The sequence below is a fragment of the Protopterus annectens genome, chromosome 15.part0 (assembly GCF_019279795.1).
Source record: "Protopterus annectens isolate FY-2018-M chromosome 15.part0, PAN1.0, whole genome shotgun sequence".
NCBI lineage: Eukaryota > Metazoa > Chordata > Ceratodontiformes > Protopteridae > Protopterus > Protopterus annectens.
Genome location: NC_056749.1, coordinates 419,931,335 through 419,944,330, shown reverse-complemented (window position 1 = coordinate 419,944,330; position 12,996 = coordinate 419,931,335). Strand labels below are relative to the sequence as shown.

Genomic DNA, 12,996 nt, shown 5'->3' with positions numbered 1-12,996 from the left:
CGTCAATATATTTGGCACTTGTGGCACTGACCCTCAGCACTATGACTGGAAGCAAACGGATTGTGAGAGAACAAATTATTGATATAAGGAGAACTGTCTGAAGGACAGTGTAACTTGACCATACATCCAGGAATACTATCTGATGGACAGTGTAAGTGACCATGCACCCAGGAGAACTGTCTGAAGGACAGTGTAACTTGACCATGCATCCAGGAGAACTGTCTGATGGACAGTGTACGTTGACCATGCACCCAGGAGAACTACCCGATGGACAGTGTAAGTCAACCATGCATCCAGGAGAACTGTCTAAGGACAGTGTAAGTTGACCATGCACCCCTCAGCATAGCTCACAAGTAACACTACATGCATCAGTCATTGTATGTGTAGCTTCTCACTGCTACAAAGTGAATGTCATGGCCCATAGCTGTGGATTAGCTGCTGCCTCTTCACCTGTGTGGCTGTATATCATGCATGAGCCTGGCTGAGAGGTTATGGTGCTACTGCCTTTGCCTGGCTATGGTTACTATAGTCACTGGTGGGGGAAACAATAGAGGTAGATGGACTACTAGTATCTGTAATTGACTGTGGCAGTGGTACACCAGACTGATGCATTTTCATATTGTGCAGAATACAGCAGGTGCTAAACATCCTGAATGCAGTAACAGTGTCATAATATTGGCCCTCCCCCAGGCTGGTTGAGACAATGGTAACTGATTTTGAGCAGGTCAGACATTTGCTCAACTGCTGTCTGTATCTTGGACAGGGCAGTGTTGAAGTGCTATTTTTCAAGTCCCTGGTGTTACAAACTGGTGTCGTTAGCCAAGGTTCTACTGGGTAGCCTGCATCATCTGGAAAACAAAACAGGGAGAGGACACATAAAAAGGGGGAGATGAATACTCAGTACTGCTTTCTAGCTAAGCAAATGTCTGTGGTTAGAAACAGTAGTAATAGCTTGCAGTTACCAAACAGGTGACCATGGTGAATCTACCATGCAGGAAGATGTAGTACAGTGAGCTTGTATGCCAAGTACAGGAATCGTGAGCATTGCCAGGATGCTGGGCTGACAGCTTAGTGATGTAACTCATATGCATCACATACTACCTGGCAGTTGATGGAATGGTATCCTTTTCTGTTCCAGTACAGCTCCCTCTGAGGTCCATCTGGGACCCTAATAACAACATGGGGGCAATCCATTACACCAAGCACCTCAGGAAAGCATGCTATTCCACAGAAGTCACTCATGGTATTTGCTTGTTCCTAAGCTGACACTGAAATGGATATACTGATTCAAATGTGCCAAGAGTATATTGAGGAACTGCTGAGGTATCCTCAAGTCAGAAGTCTATGAGATACCTAGTGTGTCTCCACTTTGTCTTTGGAAGGTCCCTGTGGCAAACAGAGTGATGGCTCTACATACCCTGTTATCCATGCTTTCCCAAGTCTCCATTTGTGGGCTACAGTAACTCACCAAAGCCAGTATTATGTCCCTCCCCTTTCTGGGGGGGGGGGGTGCTGTGTGACTTAAGGAATATTTTCTGTCAGCCTCTGTCTGTCTGTGCAGGAGGGCCAGATAGGACATGAATTTTCAATTTCTCATCCAGTGGTTAAGATTATGTTCAAATAGAGTTAAGGATGTAGGGATAGATTCTGCTTCACATGTATGGTGAGCCTATTGTAGACCGTGGGGATCCTTTGAGACACATATCTGTCTTACCTGACTGTTCTATTAATGTCACAAGCAAAGTTTAAATTTTTTAAATTCTTGTATCTAGTGATGTTCTTCATTCCACTAACCATTCCCCAGTCCGGCCAGCTGGTCTCCCGGGGCTGGGGTCGCCACTGGCGTCACCCAGGTCCAGAGCGTGCGATGAGGGCGAGGAGAGTACTAATGCACATGATGACGTGCTTATCCTCGACGTCAATTTTTTACTTGTTTGCAGTTGCAGCGGATGGCAATAGGTTTTGTGGGAATTTGGGTTCGAAGTGTGGGCGTAAGGTAAGTCGGTGAGTTTCGAAAGGCAAGTTGGTAAGAAGTTATTTAGCATTTTGCAGGGTTATTTTTCAGGATTATTTTCTTGTGGGATAACTGTGAAAAATGACTATTCTTTGTATTTCTACCATATACACCATACCCTTGTACATACTTTGTGTATACCTTGTTTTTGCGACGTTGATGGTGCCACTCTTTTGTTGGTTGCTTTCTAGCGCACTATTTTAACCCAGGTAGACTGTAGAGAAGGTTAAGGGGTTGCAAATGCCGTCAAGAAAATATAAAATGCCGCCGGATGACCAAACGCCCGCGGAAAAAACAAAAAGCAAAAGGGTTGATGAACCCGGCAGCCCCGGGGAACCGCAGTCCCGCTCAGTGGAGCCAGAGGTTTAGCCCAGGAGTTCTTTCTTTGAGGTCTCAGAGTTTTTCTTTACTGTTACAGGTGCCCCTTACAGGAGCAGGAGGCTGAGGAGGGGAGGCAGAGGGAGGCTTCTTTCTCTCCTCTCTTTCTCTTCCCAAGGTAGTTAGAGCCTGTTTTTCCACTTCTTTCTGAGAGGTAGGCCAAGTTCAGCTTCAGTGGGGGCCTACCTCTTCCAGGGTTCTGTGCCTAGAAACTATATGCTTAAAATGGCGAAGATTTATTATTTAATGGAAGAGGCTCTATGCCCCTCTCCTGATAAGGCCTAGGGTGGAACCTGAGTTTGAGAGTTTTTTGAGAGTTTGTTCAGAGGTTTCTGAATCTGAGTCTTTCTTTGGAAGACTGCAGGAGTTTCCTCCCTGATTCTGATCCTGATGATTCTACTCTCCTCACTCTTCTCCTCTCTCAGATTTCTTTTTTCAGAGCTCTGCATTCAGAGGGAGCACTTTAAATGGGAAAATGGGAATACTCTGATTCAGGAATTCCAGGAAAAGATATTTTTTTTTTATTTTTATTATAGCTATCCTCCCTGTGTTGAATGTGGTGGAAGATGAATGTTTTGAAGTTTTGCAGAGGAACCTGAACCTTTGCCTCCTGCCTCTCCTGCCCTGGTAGGTACTATAGGGGTGCCTGAAGCTCCAAGAGTCCTGAGTCCTAGGGGAAACCGACCGACTGTTTCTCAGGGGCCTAGGGTGTTAAGGCCTCTGTTGTTAAAACCACTAGTTCTGTTCTTGGCATGCCTGGTTGAGAGGATCAGAATTTTAGAGCATGTTAAGACTAGGATTTTGGATGCTCCTTTACAGTCTGATGTGTTATTTGGTTCGCCTGTGGAAGCAGTTTTAAAATGGAGGACAAAGCTAAGTCTATTTTTTGGTGCAGCCAGCCACCAAGTTTAGTAGAAATATGATTCCCAGTCTAGGGTAGGTCTAGACGTGGTAGGGGCAGAGAGCTCAAGGTTCTTTTACAGTCAGAAGGGGGCTCAGACTTGCCTGACTCTGGGGAGGTCAGGGTTTAAATGAACAGACACAATGACCTGCCTTTTCAGCTTTGCCAGTAGATTCTCCTGGCAGCTCCTTTGGGAGGAAGACAAGACAGATGGGTGTTGGATATCATTCACCACGGGGTTTATTTCCATCCATACCCCCTCCCATACCATGCCAGGCGTTCCCCTCCACCCCAAAAGAAAGGCTCACAAGCAAATTTCTTGTTTACTCCAAATAGGTTATTCAGCCAGTCCCCTGTACCAGAAAGGCCTAGGATTTTTTTCTCGCTTCTGTTCCTAGTCAAAAAAAGGGGGAACGTGGGGAGACCAATTTGGATTTATGTTCAAGATGTTGCGTTACAACAGCTTTTACCTCTGCTGGGTTGCAGGAGTATCGTTGTTTCGAGCTGAAAAATCTCATTATCAGTTCTTCTTGCATTTTTGGCTTATCTACTGCGCCCAGAGTATTCACAAAGGTTCTGGCTCCAGTAGACTGAATACAGCAGCAGATGGCCTTTTTAACCCCGGACAAACAAAATGGCATCTTGTATTCTGGTGCTGCATTCAAAATTTTGTTTTTGTGGTGGCTCAGGAATGTCACCAAAAAAAGGATTCTCTCGCCCCCGGCAGAGGCGGAGTCAGATTTTTAAACACAGATGCCTCGGACATTTGCTTGGGAGCTCAACAAACAAGGGGAACACATTCTTATCCTCTATGCAGGCAAGCAATGATTTTATGGGACTGCGCTTCAGCTTGCAACTAATGGATCCCCGCAGTGGAAACTGAGATTGGCCTCCTCGCAACACTGTACCCACTTCAAGGAGTCTGGTAAGGAAGCCGGAAGTGTACGCAGAAAAATGGAAGAAGAGGGGCAAAGAATATAAGACCCCCATTAGAGCTCCTACTCCTGCTTGGGATCTCAATTTTGTGTTGGAAAATTACTCTACAACCTTTTGAGCCCGCGGCTACTGCTGAGTTAAAATACTTGTCATGGAAGACTGCTTTTTGGCCATTCGTCTGCAAAAGAAGGTTTCTCTGAGTTGCAGGCCCTTGCAGCAGTAGAGCCTTTTGCTTTGCACTTGACTTTCAGGGCAAGCCTGTCTAAACAAACTATTTAGGGGTGGCAACTAAGGATATTTTACTGCAGCAATGTGGAATGAAGAACATAGTACAGTTTTGTACCTACCATAAATGTAGATGTTCGAGGATCCACATTGCTGCCAGTCAACCCTCCCTCCTTCCCCTCTGTGTTTAGGGGTTGTGGTGTGGGTTAGGCTATATTTTTGTGCTTTTGAATATATTGTATATATGTTTGCCTTCTGACATCTGGGGCAAGAAAAGACTGAGGATGATGACATCGTCATGCGATTGTTAGTACCCTGGCGTCCTGGCGTCAGTCTAGCAGCCTTTTGACCCAGCCAGCCATATTGGTATTCGGGCCGACTGGACAGCGGACTACCCAATGGTTAGGACTGCAGCAATGTGGATCCTCGAACATCTACATTTATGGTAGGTACAAAACTGTACTTTTCTGGTGCTGTTCTTTTTGTAGATGTGCAACTGTTGCTTATGCCTGGTCAGATACATGCAGAAGGGGGCATTGTACTCAATGATGGGTCTGATAAGGTCTGAATGAAGTGGTACTGTAATGTCCTTGGACCCGGATGCCATACCCTTACTTATAAGTTGGATGATATAGAATGAATTTTTTTAATACCTTGGCTACATGTTGGTCAAAGGCCAGATTACTGTTTACATATGTCCCCGATTCCTAACTACTGGGTCAACTTTTATTAATGGAGTAATTAACCTGGGTGGACTTTTTCCCAAAATGCATTATAAAGCACTTCTTGGCATTGAGTTTTCCTCAATGCTTATCATTATTCCCTCATTGCATAAGAGTTTATTCAGACAGCTGTGCCTAAGTGAGGTCACTGTCTCTGAATCGTGCATTAGATGCGCTTAGGTGAAGTCGTCACAGATACCCACTGTGCCTAATTGTAATAACTATAAATAAACCCCCAGGTCTTCCATTAGGGACATTAGTTCATCACCTTAACATCCTAGACTAATTTGCACTGCTTGGTGCAAAGATTAAATCAAAACATTTTGCTTCTAACTGTACTGAGTTATTGAATTTTTCTGCAAGACTGTATTCCACATTCTGGAATAACCTATGACGTGAATCCATTTTCTTGTAAGCTAAACATGGAAGGTTATATTTTAGCAGTTTTTTTAGAGTCCTCTCCATTTTCAACCTTCTTTGTTCAACCTGCTTAATTCTGACTTATCAACCATAAACTTATCTATCTTTATAAAAAATCATACCATCTAGATTGTAAAGTCTTTGTCTAATGCTTCTCTAAGAAGGAGATGCTTGTATGATGATTGATGATTAGCCTTTGTTGGACAAAAGTTCCATCAAAACTTTACTTCAACACATTTCAAGATTTTGTACTCCCGTTTATCTCATGTTTTACTTTAAGGATTCTAGATGGTGATTCTAGATCTGAAAGATTACTTTTTTTTTTTTTTTTTTTTTTTGCTATGCCAATGAAGCATATCTTTGGCTGAAGGGTAGGCTGTTGGTGTGTCTTTATTTAATTTAAAGTAATATATTTATCAATATTTATGAATGTTTTGTTTTAAACTCATTTCTAGACTTTCCAATGTTAGTACTTCTGCAAGCACAGAATAAAGATCTGGTTCCAGAACAAGTGAATATTTTGCTCAAAGTAATCTTGCGTGTTTCCATAGCAACGGTTTCTTTATATTGTTGACATGGTCTTATTCTCTCAAATGAGCAGTGTTTCATTCTAGACTCACAAGCAGATTTTTGATAGCAGGCTGACTCATATGCCAGTGAGCATCTGGGTGGTCTAGGATATCGGTCCTAACACTAACAAGTGCAGGGATCAAACCTCAGCAGCTTCTGGTGACACCAGCTTGCTATTGCTTCACCTTTTATTCCCTATTTTGATCATATTCAGTTGATTTCACCTGACCCAGAGCAGAGTGCCCACCTTACAAAATGTTGATATTTCTCTGGATAAATTTATTATTATTATTATTATTATTATTATTATTATTAAATATTTGTTTTTGCAGGATCTTTTAGTAGGGAATACCACTGATTTATTTATTTTGAACTATTGCTTGTTATCTCTTAGTGAGCTATTATATAACTTTGCCTCCAGATTCCCATAGATTGTAATACTCTTCAGTTCTTCTTATTAAGAATGGGTTTCCAGAGGGCAACAAAGCTAAAATGTGCTGGCTGTAGAAATTGTCTGCCAAGGTCAGATTACCGCATTCTACAATACGAAGAGTCTATTTTTTGGGGCAGTAATGGTAGGCTGTTAGTGGAATTTCATAATCAATGCCTTTTATCAACTGTTGTCCTGCCTTGGGAAGGGGTGACAAGGGCAGAGGACAGTAAGGGTTTCCAAGCTCAAACAGTAAAATGTTGATTTCAGATTTAGTCATTTTTAAATCGTCCTCAAATGTCAAGTACTGATCGAACACCAAATCTTAGACACAAACTGGGGGATAGCCAAAGGAAGTACTCACTCATAAAGTAAGACTTCTTAAAGTTGTCAGCATTTAAAAATTAGAAAAAACTGATATCCTTCTTTGAGCTGAATGCACTGAGAAGGGATGTCTTTGAAGAAGAAACAAAAAAGCCAAAGTCTCAATTTGATTTCAGAGATATCACTGAAAGCAAGAAATGTAACACTCCATAGAAAAACATCCACATTATAGGTCTGAAAAGAAAAGCTCCAAAGTATTAAAAAACATTTTAAGAACAATAATTTTACAATTATTAAAAATAATACAGAAAACTACAGTTTAAATAATTTTACCAAAATAGACATAATATGAAAACAGTGCTTAAGAATAGGTACAAGTTATATGATAATGATTTAATATTTAGAGAAATTTTAGCCAGTTTATAGAGAAATTAAAGGTAAGTTAGTAACAGGAAGTGTAATATGAAGTGAGAGAATGCAGACTTATTGTATACTTAGAGAGAGAGCCGGGGGGGGGGGGGATTGATAGAAATAAGGAAGTGTGTGAAGAGGGGAGAGTAAGGAAGTGTAAGGTACGAATAGGTATTTGTTCACATTTAGAGATATAATTTATCCTGGTATTGAGCAAGAACAGAGCCAGATTTTGGCTAGGAAGTTTTTCAGACTGTTTGTGAAAGATGGGAGGAAGGATATTGACCTGTTGACCTGAAATATACAGCTGAAGCAACATGGTACAAGTACAGACAATGCCCAGCAGATTTGATAGGTTTGTGGACAAACAGGACTTTTTGATCACAGGATCATAACGACAAACTGGGAACATAGTTGTGTAAAATGTTATTTAGTGCTGAACAAGCAAAGAGATGCTGGATAATTTAATAGGTGGTAAGAAGCTGTGTTAGTTGATACGGTAGTTCTAACCAGTTTAGGCTTTTTAGTGCTATACAGTGGTGGGTTCTGAAAGCTGCACATTTAGCTAGATAGAAATGAGTGGCTTTACTGGCTTACCTTTCCTGGAAGATTGAAGGAAATGTCTCTGACTCGCTAAAAGGGTGACACCCAGTGGAAGCACTAGGTGTTAGTGGAGTTTGAACCAGTTGAACTCATGCTGTCAATGTGCTTAGCACCAGTAAGGTCAAGGGATATTCAGCAAATAGAGGCATGGGTCCCCTTGGGAGATAGCAGTAGTGGACTGAGAGGATCCACTGAGGGGGAGGGAGGTGCTCTCAATTGGATGTGGGTAGATCACCCCCACAGGATCATCAAACTAGTCTATTCCCTACCACATAACTCTTGTCAGTGAAAGGAAAGACTGATTGCAATTTCTTGGATGGAATATAGGCTGTAGGACTCTCTTCCAGCCCTGGAATGCCCAACTATTATCTTTGCATTATGAATGGGTTATGTTGCTGTTTGTAGTGGAGCCTCTGGGCATGGTCCTGGCTAGATTGGTGCAAAAAAAAAGGAATAATTTTCCTCTTAAGGAATCTGAAAGACTGCAAAATAATCTGTCTTTCTATTTCTGTCAGTGCCAGTTAGAAAAGACAAACTGGGATTCCAAATCTCAAATGCATTTTGTTTGATTTTCTCCAAAACTTGAAGAACTTCTGTAACTGGAGTCTGCTTGGAATGTATGGATGCATCTGAAACTACCACTCTGGCTCTCTACTGTATTTTTTCATTGTGCTTAATATGTGTGCAACAAAATGCTTATTACTGACTATGTATTTTATCATTTGGTGTATTTTTATCTCTGGAGTTTTCTCCCCAGGCCTCTGATAAGGGGTTCTGCTCAGTCATACTTTCCAAGTAAACAAATGGAAAATAAAATAAATACAAATAAATATCCCAGCTAGTAATCCTCCTCAGATATTGTTTAGAGTGCCATGGCTTTGCATGCTCAGAAATAAGTAAAGAACCAAATAAAAGTATGTCATAAACATTTTTGAATTGAAATATTTTGCTTCCCTTCCATCTACAGAAGAAATGAAATGTATTTTTAATAGACGTATCCTTCAAGGACATCTGTTTGCTTTGTATTATAAAGATGGATGATTTCAGGAGGGCAGACTAGCCTTTTTTATTATTTTGCATCAGCAAATTGGGAGCCTCAAAAGGCGACCAAATTATTCCAAATCAGTTCTAGATAGCTTTGACTTTCTTGTGATTTTCAGGTTAAATTGACATGGGAAATTTTCAGAGCCCATTTTTTCTAGAGCAGGGGCTACATTTGTGGTATTCTTTAGAGGAGTTTGTTCTATTGTCTTTTGTGCAAGAGAATGTTGGCTTCTCATTTCAAAGGCCACCCATGCCTTAAGTAACAGAAACACATGGGACTGAACATAACTCAAGTAGGGATGTAAATATTGTAAGTTAAACTTCTGATGTAACTACTCTGCAAGTGTTGCCCTGCTTCTCCTGTCCTTACATCTGAATCTCACACTTGTTTTTGCCTCTTACATTTGCATTGTTGTTATATATTGATACAATTTCATGTTTTAGCATTTGCGTAATCAAGCAGGCTGAATTTGAAAGTAGTCAATGTGACTCAGTATTCTACACCAGTAAAGAAAAAATAAATAATCAAAATAGACAATAAAATACCAACAAAGGCTGAATCAGGAAATACTGAGATAATACCAGACATATATACATGAAAACAAATATAAAATATCCTCTTTAAAAGATAACTGAAAATAAAAATCAGAACTACTGCCATGGGATTATAAGCACAGAAAGTATTCTGCTGCAAAGTAAAACACATAGAGCATGAACCCTTACAGAAATTACATAGCGTAGCGGGTTAGTGTGGTTGTATGGGTAAACCCTGAATCACATTTTATGAAATTACATAGCGTAGCAGGTTAGTGTGGCTGTATGGGTAAACCCTGAATCACATTTTATGAAATTACATAGCGTAGTGGGTTAGTGTGGCTGTATGGGTAAACACTGAATCACATTTTATGGAATTACATAGCGTAGCGGGTTAGTGTGGATGTATGGGTAAACACTGAATCATATTTTATGAAATTACATAGCATAGCGGGTAAGTGTGGCTGTATGGGTAAACACTGAATCACATTTTATGGAAACTATTTCCATTGGGAAAAAAAACAGCCAACATTGGACATCATTAACTTTAACAAAAAAGACTAAAACAACGTTTTGGAATGGTCAAGTCTCCCTTATCCCCACACTGGAGCTATGCTACCTACAAATGCATCTCTAAATGTACTAACTCTGAGACAGTACAATTCTGGAAGTTTTTCCTTAGCCTTACTTTTCATAACCTTGCTTTGTTGTATAGACCTTTGTGATTAAATACGGGAACTAATGAAACTAGTTTGACAATTCCCACATCATTGGAAAGGGTTTGCCAGAGAACAAGGTATGTGTGTGTGTGTGTCCAGAAAGATAAAGCTTAAGGCCCCAACGGAAGTTACTCAGAGCAAAGAACTTGTCAAACATCTTAAGAAGACCACTGTACATCAATAATATTCAATGCTGGACCATGAGAAATGCAGAATTCCTTCATGGTCATTGTCATTTACCCATTCAGATCTCCTCTGAGTAAATCATGCAGTCTGAGTATAATTGTCACATTACTTAAACCCCATTATTGCTTACTGCTATAGCATAATGCACTCAGAAAAGTAACAGTATAGCAAGCAGGTGCCTCATTCTGTGCCAATACAAAGTACTAGGTTATTATGAGACTGCACTGTGACAGTGTTCTAGGTGAATGTGACACTAGCCAATGAGTTTTCACTACTAATTTCATGATTTTTGCTTTTGAGGTGTTGAGGCACTGTTAATGAACATATTCTTAAAAGGAAAAAGTATGAAAAGTGTACCATAGGTGTGTAGCATAGCAACATCTTCCATATGTGCATGCTCCCACCCCTAACTCTCATTCTGGTGAAGTGTCTTGTATTGCTTTTCATATTGCTGAAAAAGAAATATTCCAGGTATGTGCAGTTAAACAACTGTCAGACTCATTATCTTCTTCTTAAGTTTTATATCATAGAGTCCAACCTTTATAAAAAATATGCAAAATGTAGTACCAATGTACTTAAACTCTGAAGTGTGACCATTTAAAGAAATTTCAGAAAGTACCAACACATGTAACAATACAAGACTGATGGGTTCTTGGCTTTGTAATAACTAATCAGTAGAAAGTAGGCTAAAGATGTTAAGCAGGTCATTTGAATGTTTTTATTTTTTGTTGCTGTCTAGCCAGTGACAGTACAATAATTTCCACAGAAGGACCATTGTTGTGCCTCAGTCAGATATATTTGCAACTCAAAATAATGTGGACATTATTGCATAATATTGTATATTGTGCTATGCACTAATGTATGTGACATCATTACTGGGCATCCATCGAGGTACAGCAAATATTAGTCACTATTCTATTAGTCTTTGTTAAGACTATCAGCCATCATATACTTCAGTTACCTTGAGATTTTATACAAAGCCTTACCTTCCATTATGTGTAATGATAAGATAGTACAGTGCTGGACACTAGCTGAAGGGAGGATTATTTGGTTCTAGATGTAGGCTCAGAATGAATGTGCTATTCAGCTAACAGTGCAGGGGATGCTTAATTTTATGAAGAAGTAAAACTGCAATAAACTGTATTAACATCCTGATTTTGTTTTTTAGAAGAAACGTCCAACAAGCAAAATCATTTTACAGAAGAGATCCCATGGTACATCTCAGAAGATATGTAGCACTAAAATACCTCCAGTATTCAGTTTTGTCTTCCGTGAACAATATTAGCTTTCTCATAGGATCAGTTGGAAGCCTATATTCCAGCTTTGTTTTGCTAATGCCATCTGTTTCAAAGAAGTCTACAACTGAATTCGTCTCATGCCTTGTTCGAGCGGATATTACAGTTTTTCTTAAACTAATTCTTCAGGCTGTTCACCTACAGTATGACATAACAATTTTATCAGACTCTTTTGTCAACGGCCTCTTGCAAAATCTTCTTACTGTGAATGTTCATGTCAGTTCACTGATGCTGGGCTGTATCAGCATTGATGCTTTCCTAATTACACTATTCCCAGAACAGTCGCGCCATATAAGGACTGTAAGATATGCCAAGCTAACTACTAAATTAGTGTGGATCATTGTAATAGCAGAATGCTTCATTTTTCAGACAGAGTTCATCCAAGAATCAGACCTCTCGGGTATTGAACTCCACAGTTATTTGTCTGTGCTTCATTTCTGCCAGTCGTTAGCTCCCGATGTTCATTCCTTATCTTACTTTGTTGGCTTCTTTTTAAAAATGTTACATGTGTATATTTATTACAAAATTTTTTTTTACAAAGACAAGATATTTAATAAATAAAAAAAATACCGTAAGTCACAGTTTACATTTGCTATATATAGTTAACCTGAACTGAAATCAAATATAGCTAATTTAATGTCCAGTGCTACATTCAGTTGCACTGGTACAGAAAAAATGTGTGACGGATGTTTTCAACAGATGTATTCTAGAAACGCAATTATCATTTATCTTTTCATCTCACTGTTGTTAAAGGTTTTCACTTTCAGGGTACATGTTCTGCAGCATAGTTTAACACAACAGCAGTACTGATTGCATACATACAAATAGCATTACTGAGCAAGCATTACAAATTATATGACAAATATAGTGCTGTTCTACTAAGAATCATGTTAAAGGGTAGAGCTGGTTGTGTACTCTAAATTTTAGAAGGAAATTCTGCATAACCATGCACTACAGGTTTATCAATGCAAGATGTGCTCCTTCACCTTGAAAAGAAAAGTCTGCAAAATATTTAAAGCACAACTGGTTTCTGGTATGAAAATATTTACTGTTCTAAGTGCAGGGACAGTGACCAATAATGAAACTTAAATCTCAGCATTTAACTAATTAACAAGAATTGATCAAATGTTTTATGCATTGTGATTTGTTCATTATATTTTTCCTCTGCCTTTGATTATGAGGGATGTGTCTAAGTCTGCCTCAAAATTTTCTGTTGTCTATTTGTGAAGCATGCTTTAAAGGATTAAACAAATAATAATATCGGAAATTAATCTTAATTTTTTT

The 12,996-nt window shown here is 39.5% G+C and overlaps 1 protein-coding gene across 1 annotated transcript in view; it reads left to right on the top strand.

Annotated features, from left to right (window-relative positions):
* LOC122789841 overlaps positions 1-12,996 on the top strand; it is a 151,744-nt gene that overhangs the window by 12,840 nt on the left and 125,908 nt on the right. The window contains exon 2 of the mRNA XM_044057277.1: positions 11,586-12,240. Coding sequence (XP_043913212.1) covers positions 11,586-12,240 — 655 coding nt within the window. The remainder of the gene's footprint in view (positions 1-11,585; positions 12,241-12,996) is intronic.